We start from the raw sequence: 21,149 nt of genomic DNA, 5'->3' as shown, positions 1-21,149 counted from the left end.
AAAGATTATCACCTGGCCAAGGCTGCAAGGTCACAGATGGATTGCGTTCTGGGCCTGTGGAAATTTACTAAATGTCTTCAAACCCACCCCAGCCAACCCCCAGCCCATACCAGGAACAGCTGGAGAGCCTCTTTATTCCTGCAATATCCCTCCAGTGCCTTCTACTGAGAAAGCTTAATATTGTATTCGTTTTAAAGGGAAATCTTAAAGGAATTCAGTTTTTTATCACAAAGGATATATATTTCTTTCCTCTCCCGTTTCGAAGCACAGGCTCCGGACGCGCAGGCTCAGCGGCCATGGCTCACGGGCCCAGCCGCTCCGCGGCATGTGGGATCTTCCCGGACCGGGGCACGAACCCGTGTCCCCTGCATCAGCAGGCGGACTCTCAACCACTGCGCCACCAGGGAAGCCCCACAGAGGATGTATTTATTGAAATGTGCATTTAGGGCCTAGAGGCAATAAATTGAACTCAAGCTCCAATTAGACATGTTAGACTGATTCACATCTCACTCCATGTTTCTTAGACTCTTTACATCTCTTTGTGGTACATTCAGAATTTCTTCATAACTTCCACTGCTCTAATTCTTTATTCATCTATGTCTGTTGGGATATTAAACCTGTCTTCTGAGTTTAAATTTCAGTTATTCTATTTTTTTTTAAATTTCTGGAAGTACTGCTTTTGGTTAATTTTCAAATCTGTCGCTTTTTATAGTCTCTTGCTCTTTATTCATATTTGAAACTTTTATTTCTGGCATAATGATTAAGAGGTAAGACTCTGGAATTTCATTACCTGGATTTATATCACAACCTCTGCCATTAACTGAGTAACCTTGGGTAAGTCATTCATCGTCTTTGTTCCTCAGTTTCCTCATCAGTAAAGCAGAAACAGTCGTGTAAGTATATGTCTGTTAATTAAGTATATGTTTGTTGATAATAATGTAAGTAATAAGTATATGTTTGTTATGAGAATTAAGAGTTAAGAATTCAGAATTCAGAACAGTTATTGGCACCTAAAAATTATTACCTAAGTGTCGGCTACTGCCTTTTGTGGCTGAGTTTTTGGATAGGAAATTCATATAACATGAAATTAACCATTTAAAAATGTACCATTTACTGACATTCAGTGTGTTCACAATGTTGTGTAACCATCACCTCTATCTACTCCCAAGGTATTTTTATCACTCACAAGGGAGACCTCATACCTGCTAAGCAGTCACTACTCATTCTTTTCTCCCCCACACCCAGTACCTGGCACATACCAATCTGCCTTTTGTCTCTCTAGATTTAACTATTCTGGATATTCATACCAATGGAAGCATACAATATGTTTCCTTTTACGTCTGGCTTCTTTCACCTAATATGATGTTTTCAAGATTCATCTACATTGTAGCATGTATCAGTACTACATTCCTTTTTATGGCTGAATAATATGCCATTGTATGGATCTATCACATTTTGTTTATTCATTCACCCATTGTTTCCATCTTTGACTATTGTGAGTAATGCTATGGATATTCATGTACAGATGTGTGTTTGAACATGTTTTTAATTCTTTTGTGTATATATCTAGGAATGTAATTGCTGAGTCATATGGCAATTCGGTGTTTAATTTTTTGAGGAGTTACCAAACTGCTTTCCATAGAAGCTGGATCTTCTTACATTCCTACCAGCAATGTACAATGGTTCTAGATTCTCCAAATCCTCACACTTATTTTCCATTTTTTAAAATTATAGCTATCCTATCAAGTGTGAAGTGGTCTCTTATCTTGATTTGCATAGTAATGATGTTGAGCATCTTTTTCACGTTTGCTGGCCACTTGTACATCTTTTTGGTTTTTTTTTTGAGAAACGTCTTTTCAAATCTTTTGCCCATTTTTAAATTGGGTTTCTTTTTTTTTTTTTTAAGGATTCTTTATATATTCTGGATATTAGACCCTCACCAGATATGTGATTTGCAAATACTTTCTGCTTTTAGGTTGTCTTTTCACTTTGATACACAGAAGTTTACAATTTTGAGGAAGTCCTTTATCTATTTTTTCTTTCATTGCTTGTGCTTTTGGTATCATATCTAAGAATTTATTGCCAAATCCAGTCATGAAAATTTACTCCTCTTTTCTTCTAAGAGTTTTATAGTTTTAGATCTTCCATTAAGGACTTTGATCCATTTTGAGTTGTTTTGTATATAATGTGAGGTAACGGCCCAAATTCTTTTTTTTTTGCATGTTAATATCCAGTTGTCTCAGCACCATTTGTTGAAGAGACTGTTCATTCCCCATTGAGTGGTCTTGGCACCCTGTTGGCCATAATACGTATATGAGCTTACTTCTGGACTCTCAATTATATTCCATTGGTCTATAAATTTACCTTTATGCTAGTACCATACTGGTTTGATGACTGTAGCTCTGTAGTAAATTTTGAAATCAGAAAGTATGAGTCCTCTTTGTTCTTCTTCAAGATTGTTTTTTTGTGCTCCTTTGCAATTCTGTATGAATTTTTGTATCTCCCATTTCTGCAAAAACAATCATTGGGATTTTCATAGGGTTTGCATTGAATCTGTAGATTGCTTTGGGGATCACTGCCATCTCAACAATAATAAATCTAATCCATGAACACAGTGTGTCTTCCCATTTATTTAGGACTTTTTTTCAGAAATACCTTGTAGTTTTCAGTATACAAGTTTTGCCACTTCCTTGGTTAAATTTATTCTTATTTCTTTTTGATGCTATTATAAATGGAATTGTTTTCTTAATTTCATTTTAGGATTCTTCATTGCTTATAGAAATACAACTGAGGGAGTTCCCTAGTGGCCTAATGGTTAGGATTCCAGGCTTTCACTGCCATGGCCCGGGTTCAATCCCTGATCAGGGAACTGAAATCCTGCAAGCTGTGTGGTCAAAAAAACCCCAAAAACTGGTGTTTTGTATCCTGCAATTTTGCTGAATTATTAGCTCTAATAATTTATATTCTATATCACATCCACTGCCAATGTAGTTTTACTTCCTCCTTTCCAATTTGGATGACCTGATGTTTTTTAATGTCTGAAATTTTTGCAAGTCAATTCCTACTCATGGCACTATGTTGCTTTGTACTTTTATTTTCCTTTCTGATTTTTAACTGTGAGCTATCATTGAGTCCCTGCAGAGTATTTGTTTGCTTCCGCCAGCACTGGGTTGCTCTGATTTGGAACTTTAAAAAATAAACCTTCTGCTTGGGTTTTCTCAGACTACCTATGTAGTAAGATTTAGGGCTACAAATCTTCACAAAGGCCAAACTATTATTACATATTCTGAGAGAATACTCTCCTGCCACAGAGCATCAAGATTCAAGATATGCAAACTCCTCATCGTATGTATTAAGGATGGGTTTATCCTGTTTGAACACCACTCTTTGGATGCATTCTGGGCTTTGCAAAGGTCATGAAAATACATTTCATTGGTTCTTCAAGTGTGTTCAAGATGAAAGCTAGTTTCTGATTATAGTCAGCTTCCTGTTTTAATTTGGTTTTGGCTTGAGAGTACTTTCTTTCTTGACAGATTTTTTTTTAAAACACATTTTTAAAAAGTGTTTTTTCCCACCATGTTTAGTTGCTTTTTCACAGGAGAGATGGTCAGTGTAATCATCTGTACTGAAATGTCCATCCACTCACTGAGGTGGCCTTTAAGTCAGTCAAGGTTCCATTAATTATTTTTCTATAGTATACTGAAGCTTTTGGTTTTTGTACTTTTGGAGTTAAAGAAAAACAAGGAATACTTTTGGCAAAGCCTAATATTTAGCTCATAGTCGTCTATTAAATATCTGACCACCTAACAATGTGCCAGGCAGTCACCTAAGTCATGTAGGGGAACAAAACAAAAATCCTGTTCTTACAGAGCTTACATTCTGGGGTGAGGTTGGGGAGTTAACAGTAAATATTACATTTAAGGTGGGTATTACAGAATACACCACAGTGCACTCTATAGTGGCGGTGCTGTGCTGGTATTTTATATAGAATAGTTGAGGAAAAAACACTGATGGGTTGACATTTGAACAGAGACTTAACAGGGAAGAAAGAGCTGTACTTTGTAATTCCAGATAAAGGGAAGAACAAGGGAAACATCTTGAGGTAAGAAAAACCCCGCTGTGTTCAAGCCTCAGCAGAGGCCTGTGTGATGGAGCTGAGGAAGTTGGTGGGGAAGAGTGATTAGGGAAGAAGTTAATGTGGTGGGAAAAGTCATTCCAGCCTGTAAATTGCTTTTAGGATTTTGGCTTTTGCTCTGAATGAGGTGAGAAACCATTAGGTTTGGAGCAAAGCGATAACACGATCAGATATGGTTTAAAAGGAATATGCTGGCTGCTGAGTATGGGATAGATTACTGCAAAGTAAAAAGCAGGGACACTACTCAGGTTATTGCAAGAATCCAAGAGATGATGTAGATTTAGACCACTGTGACAGCAGTGAATATGGTGAATAGGTAGATTCTGAAAAAAAAATAATTAGGTAGAACTGACAGAATTGCTGTTTAATTTGGAAGTGTGAGAAATCAAGGTTAATGCCTAGGCTTGGGGCCAGTGCAACTAAAATGTTTGTACTTACTGAGGACAAGAAGAGGTAGGGGCGTGTGTCTGCATGTAGAAATCAAGTCAGTCATCCTTTAGACAGCCAGATGCCATGATGAATAGGAAGTTCCTGAACAGGAAGTTCAGGAGAAATGGCTGGTAGGTCAACATATCACAATGGTTAACTGTGTTCTTAAGCAACTAGGGCATGAAAGTACTTCATTGTTTGGCCTTACTTGACAATACTCAAATTTGATATGGTAAACAAGGAATCGAGGTTACATAGAGGCTCAGACAATAGTAAGAATGAAAAGTAGTTATTTCATAAAACCATTTTCTACAATACAGAAAAAAATTGAGGGCTTTTAAAATTTTTTAAATACATTATTTCATCCAGAAAGTGTACAACTTGGGAAGAGATTATCGACAACGGAATGTTAAAACAACATATTCCATGTAAAAAAGCAACTATCAGGAACACTGTGTACCAGAGTTATTCATTAAAAAATTCTTTAAAATGAGGCAAAGAAAGGAACTAGTAGTTTAACAGAGTATCAGGAAAGAATGCAAAATATTGGTTAATTACTGGGGACCTGAAAAAAAACACTCGGCTAACTGCAATCTTCCTAGTCTTCCCAGAACTTTTTGTCCTTTCAACACAAGTTCTTCCATAACTTTTATTTTGGAGGGGGAGGGGCTGTCATGTCTTAAAATTCTGGTCCAAATACCCTTACTGTTTATTTTTCTGTTATATTGGGAGAGTAGAAAGTTTTAATAGCTACCTTACGTTCAGTATCTTCTAAATTCAATGAAGACTGCTAACACCCTTCACATGACATCTTACGTTTTCAAACCACCTCCCACAGCCCCCCAAAAGTTGCTTAGGCCACAGAATGAGACCAGGGCTCAAATCCTTGTTCAGCTAGGTTATCTAGCCAACACTTAGCAGGAAAACTCTTGCACCTGGTTACTCATTTTAACTACTTGGCTACTGGCTGAATTATGCATTCCCAGAATAAAGTTAGGTCTTAGTTATAAATTTGAATGTCACTGGGTTAGACTGTTACTCAAATTAGTTCACTGTAGGATGTTAATAAATCTTATTAAGTAAACATGTAAATCAACCCACAGTATTAAAAGTACTATGAATCTGTCATTGTTAGAAATGTAATACTCGGGCATACAATATAACAAGTTCTCTTACAGCCATGAAACATCAAGAGTAAAATGAGTAAAATCATCATAGGGTCGGAAGTATCACTGCCATAGTCTACCACAAGGGAGAACTAGGAAGAGCCTTCACCTGGATGGTTTTTCAAAACAGGCCACTGGGTACCATTCCATAGTTTCTCAATCAGTGGCCTGGAGTGGGATCTGATAACTTCCGTTTTAGAGAACTTCCCAAATGATACTGATTATTGCTGGTCTTGGGGTCACGTTTTGAGAATCACTGTCCTAAATTCTTTACAGACCATAGTTTTTGTTATAACTGTAAGAAATTCAAAAATAGAACTCACACACAGTATTAAGTTAAAGTGTGGATTTCATGTTAGCTGGAATTACCGAGTTAAGACCAGAGTGTCTTTAAACACAGACTTTAATGGTAACAATCCTTTAAGCTCTATTAACCTTAGCTATTACAAGTGTTATGCAGATGTCACTATTAGACAATATTTAGTGACTTGCACTGGGTTCCTCATAAAATAGAGACAAATTCACTTAAAACTGTAATCAACAATCATTTAACAGTTTTGTTATGCCAACACAAAACATGGCTAATTTGAGTCACTTCCAAAATCACTAACACAGCATGATCAGTATCTGAAGTATGTCAACTAAGCCATTAAAAAAAAAAAAAAGTGAGTGTTTCACTACCCCTGAGACCACCAGTTAACTGTGGTTCATACTTTAAAAAATTGTGAGTACACCCACACAGGAAAGCAGAGTAGTAAGTTATTTTTTTTCTTTTAAATCTGATTATCACATTGCAAACCTGCCCAGGAACAAAAATGAGTCACTTAAAATATAATTTATCATTAACAGCTCAACTGGACTATAATCCCCATAGGTTAAGAGAAACTTAAGTATTTAAAATCTGAGTTATGCATTAAAAGACATAGGAAACAGGAAGAACCAAAATCAATTTTTAATCTAACGATCACTTCAGTCCTATACATGGCACTAGTAATATATATGGGGGCAGGGGAGGACAAATTCTTGGATTCTTTTGAAGGTTTCATTGCAGATGATCTCAAGTCCAGTGTTCATACATTCAAAAATGTTGGTTTTCCAGGTACATTACTGTTCTCTTAAACCTGGAGAAGCCTTTATGGCTTATTCCCTTAGAAGTGACATACGAAATATAGAAAGCATCAAGTCAAAGATACAGAGAACTGGACACATCTAATCATTATGACAATAGTTTAAGGAAGTCATCTCTATAAACACTTAAGGGCTGTCTATGGCTAAAAAGGTCAATTTGAAAGCCAATTAGGAATCCAGAAGCTCTGACAAGTATGTTTTATTCGTGGTTGGCTTTTAAGAAATGATATGCCTACTATAAAAGCTGTTATTTTGAGGGAATCTCAGTATTTATTCTAAAAATAGAGCCAAAAAAAGTTTCTTACCTTGTGGAGAGGTATGTTACTAATTTCTCATTTGTACTTTGAATCCAACAGTTTTAACAGTATGACATCTACCCTTGAGTTATTTTTAAAGCAAAAGATAAAACGAAAAATTCACTCATTGGAAAATTGTATAACTGGATTGATATTTCTCAATGAAATGCTTATTACAGAATTAACAAAGCCAAAACATCTTCGGAAGGCATGCATTTCACTTTCAGTTTAGAGAAGAACCTTAAGTCAATAAATCATGTCCAAACTACATATTAAAATGTTTATAAAAATCAAGCTTTAACATTTATTTTATATCTAACTTTCCACATCTGTGCGCAGACAAGGAATAAGATTGCACATAAGTGTAAGCAGTGCAAAAATGTGGAAGTGGAAAAGTCACAGATGTGCTAGAAATTGAATACAGGACTGTAAGAAAGCAATGGACAAATCAAAATAACTAGGAAAAAGTAATAAAACTATAGGGTCAGAATTAGGAAGGGTGAAGAATGATAATGCCCTTGTTACTACAGAAGTTAAATAAGTGGCACAGATAGCACTTGTCAAACAAAAATAATCCAATAGCATTGACTTTTATTCATTCATGTTAAGTCACCTGAAATGATATCTGTTGCATTTAAATGCTCATTAATGTAAATGGCTGAACAAATTCATTTTAATGGATACTCACTCCATTAAAAAAAAAAAACTCAATATCCCACATAGTTAAGTCACTTCAACATAGCCTTATGACAACTCCCACACCAAAACAGTACTTTATTTTGTAAATTTTGACCCATTATTACTCCCATGTTATGGTTTTTTCAGCTGTCAAGTGTACAAGGTGAAGAAAAAATTTAGTTAGATAGGGGCTGCACCTGGAAAATAGATTTCTTAAACTCCATATACACGTTTCACAACTGCTGGGTCCCAAGTCCATCAGTGAACTCCCGGGCTGCCAGTACCACGTGCAGCATACTAAAGCTACACTATCTGAATAGCTTATTAATTCTGCATAAATCAGGTCAATCAATGTGTCAACCTGTAACAGACTGCACACTTTCAACTGAACATGGCAAAATATTCACTCTCTAGAACTTTACATCATCATTTGATGTCAAACAATGAAGCAAATCCCAACAGTATATACAAAAAACAGCTTTGCATTTACAAAAGATTGTTTCCCATACTGATTAATCCAGGCAGCTAACTCATTGGTTTATGCAACTTTATTGAAGAAAAATAAATCAATTACTAGCAGAGCTATTAGTTGATCACTCATCCATTGACAACTTGCATCATTTATTCAGTGCTATATTAAACAGTGTATTGGAAGATAGATTAACTAATAGCTCCAAGCCTCCTAACAATTTAAATGAAAATTACAAAATGTTTGAGACCCTATTTTGGAATACAAAGGGTGTTTGACTTCCAATTTCCATTCTCTGTAGAACAAGAACAGGTCATTCCTTTATTGACATGCATAAAATACATCACATTTTCTGTTCTGCTGATGCTATAAATTCAATACCAATTCTCCAGCCACATCAGTTATGAGCATAAAGTATATCATGTAACCTCAAATCTCTAACAGTGGAAGGCTTACACAAGAATGGATGCTGCTAGAATAATGCTGCTTCCCTTGATGTGGCAACTGAGCATCCATCTCCCTCCCCCTCTGATGATTCTTCAGCATGTTAGAGCAGTGAGGAATGGTTTTAGTCTCATAACCAAGTTAGAGTGAAGACATTGGCCACATAATACACATGCTCCATTTTTTTAAAAAATTCTGAATCTTGGGCAACTGTTCTCTTGTAACTACTTTACAGTTTCTAAAAGCAGTTATTGTCCAAAGCTGGAAGAACTTAAGTCTTCTCAGATGAGCATGTGAATGAATGGAGGGAGGTAAACAAAAAATAAAATTAAAAAAGATGAGGTCTGATAGGGGAGCAGCCGGATAAGAAAATCAAAAAAGGAACAGTAATTTAAAGTTTATTCCAGCTATAATGCAGGTTATTCTGACTTTAAGGTAGCATCACATGGCATACTTCTGAGTCCATTCCCGAGATATTCTGTTGTACCTGTAAATAAAAAAGATGTTATTTAAAAAGTTAAAATAATTTTTAATACTTAAAAGGGAAGTAAAGAATCTATTTTACCTCTAGACTCACCAGGGAGTCACCTTTAATGGCTATGATTAGAATAAAGCCAACAAGGAAGAAAAAGCACTGATACTCAAAGCAATGTAGGAAACGAGAACTTTAGGCTTCAATACAATGTCCTAATACACTGAAAGTAGTATTTTAATAAAAACATAGAATGGCTAACAAAAATCAAAGACCTTTTCTGTCTCCTACCACTGAGCTAATGTTCTATTAGAAACTCTACAACTAGTATCCATTCCAACAAATTTTAACATTTAAATTTTTTTTTACAATTCATCAGAACAGCAGATTCTGTACATCTATAGCAATTTCCATTAAAGCCAGACCAAACAATGAACTGAAACATTTTTATCTGAATCCTAGACTTTGAAAAGTTACTTGACCCTGGATATTACCAAAAGAGAAAATGCCTTTGAGACTTCGGCACAGGCAGAAAAGACACTGGGTAAGGTGATAAAAGAGCAGTAATTTTCAAGATGAGGTGGGTGTGTCATGTGTTAATCAAAACCACGTGTTACTTTTAAAGTGTGGTGATTGGCGCTAACAAGCCCCACTTGAGACCTGATGAATGAGACTCTGGAGTACAACTGGGGGCATCTTTGTTTTAAAAGAGCAATAGGTAATTCATACCTGAGCAAGGTTATTTATTACTGAGGAAGATCACTAATACTGATAAAATGCTATCAATTTCTCCTTGTATTACAACCATGCCACAGGCCACTTACCCGAACAAATAATGAAGTGATAACTTTAAGAAACAAATATATAAAAGGGCATAGGAGAACTTTTGATTTATATTTACAGTTTGACCTCTATAAAACATTAACTAACTTCATTTCAAACCGAGAACTAAACATAATTCAACCATTTTTCTAACTTTAACATATAAAAATTCTTTCCTCCAATTCATGGTTACTTCATTTAAGGATACCTCTTGTAAAGCCAGCACTTTAAAACAAAGGTTTTTATTTAGCATACGGGGAGCCACAAAGTATAGCTGACACTAATGCATGCTTGTCAGTAATGAACATTTAGTATAGATGGTGAGGCTTAAAAGTGTTTCTCCCTTACATTGTTATCTCTTGGCAAAATTTTAACCAAGTTACCACATTCCATATAGTACTGAAGTTTAAAATATACCAATTTTAAAGTTAAAATTTAAATACTGTAGTAGTTTGAAAAAGAAACTAAAATTTTCTTTTCTTACTGGTGCTAGATAACTGGTTTGCCATGCAAAAATACTCTCAAGCAATAATGACTATTGGGTATACTTTCACGCTAAACAGAGATCAAGCAGTTAAATGTACAGTTTTCAGAAAACTGCCACATCTGTTACCTTTTGTTAGTTAATACAGTGCCTTAACGCATGCAGCACTCAAGTGCTGGCAGTACCATGAATAAGCGCACCATAGAGTGCAGATCCTCTTACCCTACAACATAGCGTATTTCTCTGTCCACTCTCTTGCTAACCTATTGTACCTAATTGAACAAGTATACTTAGCATTAATTATAACATACAAAAGTTATAATGGTAAAGTTGTACATACATAAAGAATTCAATATATAAAAAATTTAGACCAAATTTTTACAACAGTACCGATATTTTTTTTCAAAAACATAATTGGGGTGAAGAAAAAATACCTTTCTTCCTCAAAACAAAGTGACAAAACGTTGAACATGTTAGAAAAATAAAACATTTTTAGATGGGCTATTTATTGCTACATAAACCAAAACCTAGTAATTAAAAAAAAATCACATTTCAGTAACTGGCTTTCTGCACATTTCAACTATCAGCTTACCAGATATAAGCATCAAGTCTTCTTGGCGTTGCCCTGACGACTTACAGCAAAGTATAAGCCTAACTCATTAAGAAAAGCCACATTTTATACTGTTTTCTTAAACTAGTACATACTTACTTATCTCTGTCTGTTTTATAGATCCGTGCAATCTCTGGCACTAGGGGGTCATCTGGGTTTGGATCACATAGCAGTGAACAAATGGATAAAAGAACTGGAAGAAAACAAATGCCTGTTACCCATCATCAGGAATTTGGATAAATACAAGTATTTAAAAACATGTATTATAAACCTCAATCTTCAAAAGATTTTTATTAGTTTATATCTTAACCTCTGTAAGACAAAGCTTTACAGAGATTCTGCTTTATAGGAGACAAGTTCCTGGTAGGCAAGAAATACTAAAAATAGATCTTTGCTGGCATCAAGTTTACTGATTAGCTATAAAAATCTGCCAAAATCAGGGGTTCTAAGACAGTCAAATGATGCCATATTAGTTTATATTACCTTTTTTTTTTTTTTTTTTTTTTTTTTGCCGTGCTGCAAGCCATGTGGGACCTTAGTTCCAAACCAGGGATCGAACCCGTGCCCCCTGTAGCAGAGTTCTAATCACTGGACCACCAGGGAATTCCCTGTATTACTTTTTAAAATAAAATGGTATAAGAATTTAAGTAACTGGAGTTTCTTGGTACTCTGCAGGGTGGGGGGGACCTTGAATAAAAATATCTGGGGAACATCTGTGCAGTATTATTCTTAGCTGTTTGCCATGATAAAAAAATCCACTTTCTGTCCTGCTCTCGAGGGAGTTTCACAGAAATTCACAACTGCCCCCACTGACTGTATGTTTTGTCTTCCTGAATTTATAAGGTAGAGACCATATCACAAAAGTACTGGTTAAATTTAACAACGCCAAGATCTATTACTAAGTGGGCCTTCAACTCTAGCTCTTACCCTGTCCTGTTCAAAATGTCAACTTAAAAGATGCCAAGCATCATGCCAAGCATCATGGAACATGTACCTAATTCCTTCTAAATGTCTGTTATGTGCCAGACACTGTGCAAGGTTTTTATAAAAGTTTAAGATATAAAAGCTTAAAGTGGTCAAAAAACAACATTATTATCGCACATATAATTTTAAACCCAAGTGCGGGGGCAGATATAAAACTAAACCCACGTTTATAGAAAAAGTATTCAGTATTACAGTGCATTCCCAACGATGGTTAAAAAAATAACCTGGAACCTAGTATTAAAGCTTTCTTAATACCAGATATCTGGTGTTTAGAGAGCCTGATCTGAAAAGAAACTTGAATGTATCCAAGAGGGTGAAAAATAGGCCTAAAATTATGCCTCATTTAAAAGAATTACAGCAGCATTCACCCAAATTGTTTTTCTTTCTCCCCGCAAAAAGTATTTCCTATCAAATAAAATTTTGGGAATGCTACACAGTCCCTTTAAGGAGATTCAAAAGCACTGTACAAGCATATGAGAGGCTTTATGATGTCCTGCCTTAAAAAACAAATGAACAGGGGCTTCCCTGGTGGCGCAGTGGTTGAGAGTCCGCCTGCTGATGCACAGGACACGGGTTCGTGCCCCGGTCTGGGAAGATCCCACATGCCGTGGAGCGGCTAGGCCCGTGAGCCATGGCCGCTAAGCCTGCACATCCGGAGCCTGTGCTCCGCAATGGGAGAGGCCACAACAGTGAGAGGCCCGCGTACCACAAAAAAAACCCCCAAAACCAAAAAACAACAACAAATGAACAAACAAAACCAGTTTCACTCTGCATTTACCATACTCATAAAACTTTTGGTAAAACACAATTAACTATTTCAAGAAGCAATAAGTAAGTACTCAGCCAGAAATTGAGAATGCTTCGAGTCAGCTGCTATCCTCAAATATCTGAAATAATGTCATAATTAGCAACATTAAAAACTAATTTTGTGTACTAAGGAATGCCAATACTCCAAAACTGAAAATTACTAAAAGGCAGACTTCCTTCCCATTAAGTAGTTTTGTGTTAGATGATTTTATTTGTGGGGTAAAAGCGACATAAAAGCCACCAGAGTCATTCAAAGAGTAAGAGATGGAGAGACACTCCATCTCCATCTGGGATATTTACATGGAGACTGGACAACCTATTAAAGATGTCACATAATGGATCCCTATTAAAGTAGAAGAGCAGAATTTATCTACAGCCCTTCCCAAGACTATACATTTTAGACTATTATTAGGTAGGAACAACCTACCATGATCACAAAACACCTAACTAAAGGTTTTTAAAAAAGGTTTTTTTATCTAAAAAATAATAAACACAGGAAAGCAAAATCACAATTTTTCTGTGAGAAAGCTCAAGTTTCAAAAGCTCTATGAACTTTCGGTGTTATCGTTTTAGCTAAAATTTAGGCGACGAGTGAATGAGATGTGCAAGTGGCTTGGGACTGAAAAATACTGTAGAAATCAATTTGTTCCTTTCCCCACCTTTATCAAAAAGTTGTCATTATAAAAATACTCAGAAAAGTAGGCTCAAAAATGAAACTCCTTTAACTATCAGAAAATCAGCCTCTCAAGACTTTCTCTAAAACTATTTTACCTTTAGAAATAGTTAAAGCAGGAGACCACTGTGATCTTAGAATATCGAGACAAATGCTGCCATTACTGTTAATATTTGGATGATAAATTCTTGTTGTAAATGCAACCTAAAAACAAAAACAAAAACAAAAAAAACTTTAGGTATTTTTCCCAAATAAAAACAAGCACCCTAAACTTTGGCAGAAGACTTTAGCAAGACTCAAAATACTGTTAAAATTCTAAAAAATCAAATAGCTAAAACCTAATTAATACACCTAAAAGGACCAAATATTACAGAAACTGGTTTCTATATTCTGACCAAGATCCCTCAGGGGCTCTCCTATTTTTAATTAAAATGGAAAATACAACTTTGGGGCAAAAATTTTATTGTCAATGATATGGTGGGCTGTTCTGAAGGTTAACTTTTGGCCCTACCATATCATGAGTATCAAAGAGCCATTTGAAGGGTATTTAACATTCACTTAAAAATAAGAAACTTCCAGATGTAAACCAAAACACCCAGGCCAGCTCATTTAAGGCATCGAGTTACAAAGGTATGTATTTGAGCCTCCATTTCCACTGTACATAAAAAACACAAATTTGAATATCACAAAGGCATTTCATCTAAAATAACTGTCATATGCACCTATAATTGTGAAGATAGTTTTAGTGAAGTGCCAATGTTCTATATATATTATCTTCCATAGTTATTCATATAGAATGAGTTTATCTCAATGGCTCAAAAAATTAAGGACCACATGCTTCTAATACCTATAAACCAGTCACCCCAGTGCATTAAGCAACTCTTGAGTTTTGATAAATTTACTGTTACGTGTGCAAGCTCAAAGCCCAAAATGTATTACAGTCTGTCTAAACCCCAATACAAATACGGTATAATTTTTAGCAACATGTGAAAATGCATACTGAAGTTGGATATTTGGAAGCCTAGTATTATAAGACACTAGGGTAATAATCCAAATCTGTATAAGCACAATAAAGGGGAAAATAAAAAAAGCTTTCACATGGTATATTTGAGCCTTGCAACATTAAGGATACGGCAATTCTCACCTCCACTTACAAAGTTCAAATCCAGATTTAGCTGCTCTTTTAACTAAAGGTTAAGAGTCAGCATTCAACATCAGTGATTCAACTCAATATATACATTCAGCCTCAATTATTCTTATTCACTATACATTCATATCAATTTAACCTTGACTTACACAGAACCCTAATTTCTAAGAATTAGAAATTCTTATTTTTGAAATAGAACACAAATCTATACTCACAAATTTGGAGGGGAAATACTTGCCTTAGGTGGTTTGAAGGGGTAGTCTGTAGGAAAATGAATTGTCAAAAAGAATACACCACCTTGATATGGGCTGTCATTCTGTGAAAAGAAAAATATGCTTAACTCTATTTTAAATGTTACTGCTAGATAATTCATGTAACATTTCTATTTTCTAAGCATTTCTCTAATATGAAGCAAAATTACCTATTTACACTGCAAGAGTCTAAATTATCCCACAATGAAGTTCGTATTAATGAAAAATCACAATATTTACTATAGAACAATGAACCCTACTTTACTTAGATCCTACTTTATGTAAGTTAAAGAAATTTAGAAAAAATAACCTAGAAACACAAGGTTCTAGACCCCAATTCTCACAAAGTATACTTAGCAATAAAAGTCTACATAATAATGTACCAAGTTATAATTTGAAAATATAAGTTTACATTTATTTGTAGAATATTTCTTCTAATGATAGTCATATATACACAAATGGCTTTGTACCTCAACAGGCTATTCTGGTTACTGGCAAACCAAAAAGTTACGTCTTGTAGGTAACGTAACAACTCCCTTCAGTAGGACAAGTAGAACAGAAACAGAATATGTTTTTAAAGAAAGTTTAGTTCCCAACTGGCTCCTCAAAATTCTCGTTTAAAAACCATAAAGTCTTGGGACTTGCCTGGTGGCACAGTGTTTAAGAATCTTCCTGCCAATGCAGGGAACACAGGTTTGAGCCCCGGTCCAGGAAGATCCCACATGCCGCGGAGCAACTAAGTCCCTGCGCCACAACTACTGAAGTCCACGCGCTTAGAGCCAAGTGCTCCGCAACAAGAGGAGCCACCACAATGAGAAGCCCGTGCACTGCAATGAAGAGTAGCCCCTGCTCGCTGCAACTAGAGAAACCCCGCACACAACAACCAAGACCCAATGCAGCCAAAAAAAAAAAAAAAAAAAATTAATAAAAAAATAAAAACCATGAAGTCTTTTCTTCAGAAGCACACTACTGAGTTCTCTACAGCCAATCAATACACAGGATTACTAGATTTGGAAAACTGTGGAATGTTTGTTTGGTCCATTTCAACAGAAAATACAGAATTTTAAGCAACAGCACTACTTTTTCTCCTTAGCTGTCCTGCCCACTTTGAGTATGAAGAACTCCTCAGTGAATAAATATTATAGAATGTTAGTATGAAGTAACATTTGGGAGAAACTTGCAAATATTTTACATTTAACTGATTAACCAATAAAAGGAAAAAGACACTGTTCCCATTTTATGAGTTGAGTAAAATAGGACTTGAAATAACTTAGTGAAGTATACAACTGATACACGATAGAACCAGGATTCAAACCCAGGTCTTCTGAAAACCACTGCTTGACTCGGATCAAAGAATGACGACAAAAGATGGTGATCCAGTCAAGGATTTTAAGGTCAAATTTTTTTTTAAAAAAGGGATTGCATAATTGTCTCTGGATATGCAAAGAGCCAACCTGAAGACGTGTTTCAAAATTTGCAGTAATTGAGTTATTACCAACACCTATTCCTCTCCATTTGAGTGAGGATGTATACAGCACTAATATGAGCCTTTTTCTATGCCCACTCTGTATGTGAGGCAAATAACCTTCACAGGTCTGACGCTGTAAGTTCATTTAATCCCCAGACCTCTGTAAAATAATTAAACATTAGTTGAATTACTTTAACTCCGCCGTTCTATTTACTAAGTATATGTAAGGGACACAGAACAATTTCTTATCTTGATGAGCTTACAGTCTGGTAAAGGGAGATACAGTGAAATGTTATAGCTATTATGAAAAATGAACGAGGGTGGGCTTCCCTGGTGGCGCAGTGGTTCAGAGTCCGCCTGCCGATGCAGGGGACACGGGTTTGTGCCACGGTCTGAGAGGATCCCACATGCCGCGGAGCGGCTGGGCCCGTGAGCCATGGCCGCCGAGCCTGCGCGTCCGGAGCCTGTGCTCCACAACGGGAGAGGCCACAATAGTAAGAGGTCCGCACACCGCAAAAGAGTAAGGTACTAAAGAGGAGTTTTCACATATTATTAGCCTTTGCAGGAAAAACATAATAAACAACATAAATTGAAAAATTCACCCTTAAGTAACGATAAAACAATACCCACTGCTTTAGTTCAAGATCTTACTTCAGATGGACCAAATATTTTACTTCAGATGGTTTTTGTATCTGATTCTGCTCAGGCTGCCAACAGTTACATTATTTACAGATACGGTACTTTCTTCTGTGGCTATGTATCATAGATTAGATGGAAGTTAACGTGGTTCTCAAAATAATTTCAACAATGTCTTTCTGCCAGCTCTGTTTACAATTTTAAAAAGTCAGGCACATAAATATCAGAAACAATATGTAAGGAAGTTAGTTTCTCCTCACTGCATCAATTCTTCATGGAAATTTCCCTTAACATAGCACAAAATAACCAACAAAAGTTTAAAAACCACATAACAAGCAACACTGCCACCTTCTTTCAATGGTTTGTTTTTATCGGCATTTGTGCTTCCGCAGTATCTTGCCTTCGGAAAGAATAAGCTAGCACGTAGTTTTTAAGAACCAAGCATTTTTGTTCAACCATCAAGATTTCCTTAATATAATCCATCAAAATCCAATAGTAACTGTCATGAAACCTCAATTAGACGATCCACACCTTAGAGAGTCAGAAATCTAGTTCTGTGACACTGCCATCACTTTGACCTAAGAAGCACTCCAAAGCAAAATAATTTTGTTAACGTTTATTCTTCCAGCAGATCTGCGATTTATGGATTGTTATGCCACCACTAGCCCTACTGTTTTGGGTCACATCTGCATGCCACTTAGGGTAGGCATACTAACAAAATAATATTATCTAATCAAACTGTGACGTTCTGTCATAAAGATGAAGTCAAAAGCCAAAACAGCATGCTTGTTTCATTGATACACTTCATAGTAAGGATAATGATTAACCATTTACAAGCTGGCATCTAAACTTAGGTGCTTACTTACAAAACGTGCAGTTAAAACCTGCATTTTGTGTGAGTTTTTATAACTTTTGACTCATTCCTGAAATTACCCAAAAGTGAAAATTAACCTCCTCAGAAAACAAGTACATTTCAGAGACTAATGTTACTAAAGCAGAACTATGCTGTTATGGTATAAATATATTTTTTGCTCTTGTTAATCGGGAATATTTAAATAGTTCTGAAAATCAAATATTTGTTTTCAAAAAGCAGAAAACTGCTATTCCTTTATATTAAAAGGTTGCTGAAAAAATTAGCAAAGCATAGCCATAATCTGAAATACATATAAATAAAAAATGTTTCCTGAAAATAAAAGCAAATTAACAGCTGAAAAATTCTTCAGGATAAGCAATCTTCTATTTTGTGGAAAATTACTAACAAACTCCTCAATTATGCTTCACTTTGATTTACTATAGGTGCATTCCTTACCTTTTGGGAAGGAATAAATAAAATAACGAAGTCTCGAAAGTCAAGCAGAAAAACATTACACTGACTTAAAAGAATTGGTTTATTATGCACACCACCCAATTTGAAGTCTTAACTACCAACTCTTTTGTGCTTTATTAGTACAGACAACTAATTTTTATAATGAGACTATCTTAAAGCACTCTGAATCAAAGATGAGCTTTATTTGGTATAGATATGGCAAGGCATTTTACTGAATTCCTTGCTTTGAAAATTGGTGATCTATAATGGGAAAATTCTAGAAGTTGCAACTCTAAGTGCCTAAGTGGACCTGGTAGAAATTGTGGCAGACACACATTTTCTGAAGAAAGGAGGCAGCTGCTACTCCACCCCACACTTGTAGAAGGAGGGTCTAGTGAGAGGGTTTTTATGTTAAGATTATCAACGTGTAAAACACTGTGTGGGCCAGGACCTCCCTGGCGGTTAAGTGGTTAAGACTCCATGCTTCCGCTGCAGGGGGCACGGGTTTGGTCCCTGGTCAGGGCCAAAAAAAAAAAAAACTTTGTATGGGCCTAACTGGGTAAGCCATGAGTTACTTAACTATATGTATTTAAGTGGGGGTGGGGCGGGGGCTGGGCGGGAATCACAATTTTGTCACCCATTAGACAAAAGCAAGCACTTAAAACAATAAAAATAGACCTTGAGGTAACTGGAAACAACCCTGACTCTGTAGTTTTTTCATTAGGATCTCAATCACAGACACATCTCAAATTGTTAAACTAAATATCCCCCCTCTATGTGATTTACAATCAGAACTGCTGAATAAACACTTGCTAAACCAACCCACCCACTGGCTAGCTTTTTTTCCCAAGGGCATTTCTTCTTTTAGAATTATAAATATCTACTTACTGACCATTATCTCACCTAGTACATTACTGCCAGTTATGCTGAGATTAAAATACCGAAAGGGGGAAGAAAGCAGAAAATTCAGTAACACACACACACACACACACACACACACCCCTCAGAACAGAAATCCTTAGGTGCCTTCCACGTCAAAAAAAAAATGTTAAGTATTGTTCAAGATACAGTCTTACCCCAGGATGTTTTACTGTGCTTTAATTCTGTGAAACTCTTAGATGGTATCCATAATTCTGAATATTCAATTATCCAGCACATACAGTTTCTTATCTACCCAGGATAGAAAGGAATTTTGCTGTATTCAAAATATCACTTTCTAAGGACTTCCCTGACGATGCAGTGGTTAAGAATCCACACTCCCAACGCGGGAGGCGCGGGTTCAATCCCTGGCCAGGGAACCAAGATCCCACACGCCGCATGGCATGGCCAAAATGAGATAAAACAAAATATCACTATCTACCTAAAAATATTCAAATTTTACATGAAATTGAAATTCTATAAAAACTCAAATATCAAAATAATACAATTAAGCTGGATTTTAGGCAGCTACAAGAAGAGAGTAAGATCTTTGAGTAATATCATGGTACAGCCAGAAAACTAATGGGCTATAAGTCAGAAAGCTCTGTGACAATACTTTACATTGCTATGAAAGAAAATTAGAATTGAAGAGATATTTGATAGGTCACAGAAAAGCTATACATACTCTAGAACCTGAACACAGGGACAGACACTTACAGTATACTTAACTAATGACCAATTGTTTCTTTCAAAAGTAGTGCAACAACTATGGCATATCTCAAATAAAATTACAATGTAATAAAATAAAGCTAAAGGCTTAATTAAAAATTACTAACTACATCAATGCTGGATTTTCATTAAAAGCAAAAACTTAATTCTCAGTACTTACAGGTCCCATAATTGTGGCTTGCCAATGAAACACTAGAAAAAGAAAACACTCTTGTTATTATCTAAAAATACACAAGCTTTTTTGAAACTAACCATAAAAATCAACTTGAAAATTACTTACTATCATCCCCAACTGGACCTGCAGAACATTGTGCTGGAGGGTCACGGGCCAAATCACTAAGTTCCTACACCAAGACAGAAAATGCTGGATCATGTAACCATAATAGAAAACACAAGCAAGTAAAGACAGTCATCTGCTTCCAGTTATTTTTACACCATTCTTTAAGGGACATATAATCACAACTTACATCAACAATACATTCTATTGGAAAGAAAACATAAGTAACCCTAGTCCAGTTTCTGGGACACACTAGGCACAGTTATTTTATGGACACATACCAAGACAATCATCTCGGCCAGGGGTTCATAAAAGCACACACACACATCGCTATGAAGTTTTACTGCAGGCATACACCTCATTTTCCCATGCTTCACAGATACGCGGTGGGGGGGGGGGTTGTTTTGTTAAAACAAATGGAAGGTCTGCGGCTACCTGTGCCATCTTCCTAACAGCACCTGCTCACTTTGTGTCTTTGTATCCTATTTTGATAATTTCTGTAATATTTCAAACCCTCTACCAGTAAAGAAAGATTACAACTTGCTGAAGATCCAGACGATGTTTTTTAGTAATAAAGTATTTTTAAATTAAGGTACATTTTAAAAGACATAATGTTATTGCACACTTAATTGACTACAGTAGTGTAAACGTTAACTTTTATACGCACTGGGGAAAAAAATGTGACTTGCTTTATTGTGATATTTGCTTTATTTGGGTGGTCTGTAACCAAACCCTCAATATCTTTGAGGTGTGCCTGTACATGAACAAAAGCTGTCCTCTTACAAAATGAAAAAGTTGTTATCAGACACTTTCCTAGGTT

At 35.9% G+C, this 21,149-nt stretch overlaps 1 protein-coding gene across 2 annotated transcripts in view; it reads right to left on the bottom strand.

Annotated features, from left to right (window-relative positions):
* Positions 1 to 6,667: 6,667 nt before the first annotated feature.
* Positions 6,668 to 21,149, bottom strand: part of UBE2D3 (ubiquitin conjugating enzyme E2 D3) — a 28,570-nt gene continuing 14,088 nt past the window's right edge. For both annotated transcript variants that reach the window (XM_024736019.1, XM_024736018.1), the window contains exons 3-8: positions 20,333 to 20,396; positions 20,213 to 20,244; positions 14,983 to 15,060; positions 13,696 to 13,801; positions 11,233 to 11,326; positions 6,668 to 9,232 (exon numbers count right to left, since the gene is read on the bottom strand). In XM_024736019.1, coding sequence (XP_024591787.1) covers positions 9,187 to 9,232; positions 11,233 to 11,326; positions 13,696 to 13,801; positions 14,983 to 15,060; positions 20,213 to 20,244; positions 20,333 to 20,396 — 420 coding nt within the window. In that variant the 3' untranslated portion in view covers positions 6,668 to 9,186. The remainder of the gene's footprint in view (positions 9,233 to 11,232; positions 11,327 to 13,695; positions 13,802 to 14,982; positions 15,061 to 20,212; positions 20,245 to 20,332; positions 20,397 to 21,149) is intronic.

The sequence above is a fragment of the Neophocaena asiaeorientalis genome, unplaced genomic scaffold, assembly GCF_003031525.2.
Source record: "Neophocaena asiaeorientalis asiaeorientalis breed wild unplaced genomic scaffold, Neophocaena_asiaeorientalis_V1.1 scaffold7, whole genome shotgun sequence".
Taxonomy (NCBI): Eukaryota; Metazoa; Chordata; class Mammalia; order Artiodactyla; family Phocoenidae; genus Neophocaena; species Neophocaena asiaeorientalis.
Note: the sequence above shows the minus strand (reverse complement) of the source record. Positions and strands in the feature narration are given on the sequence as shown.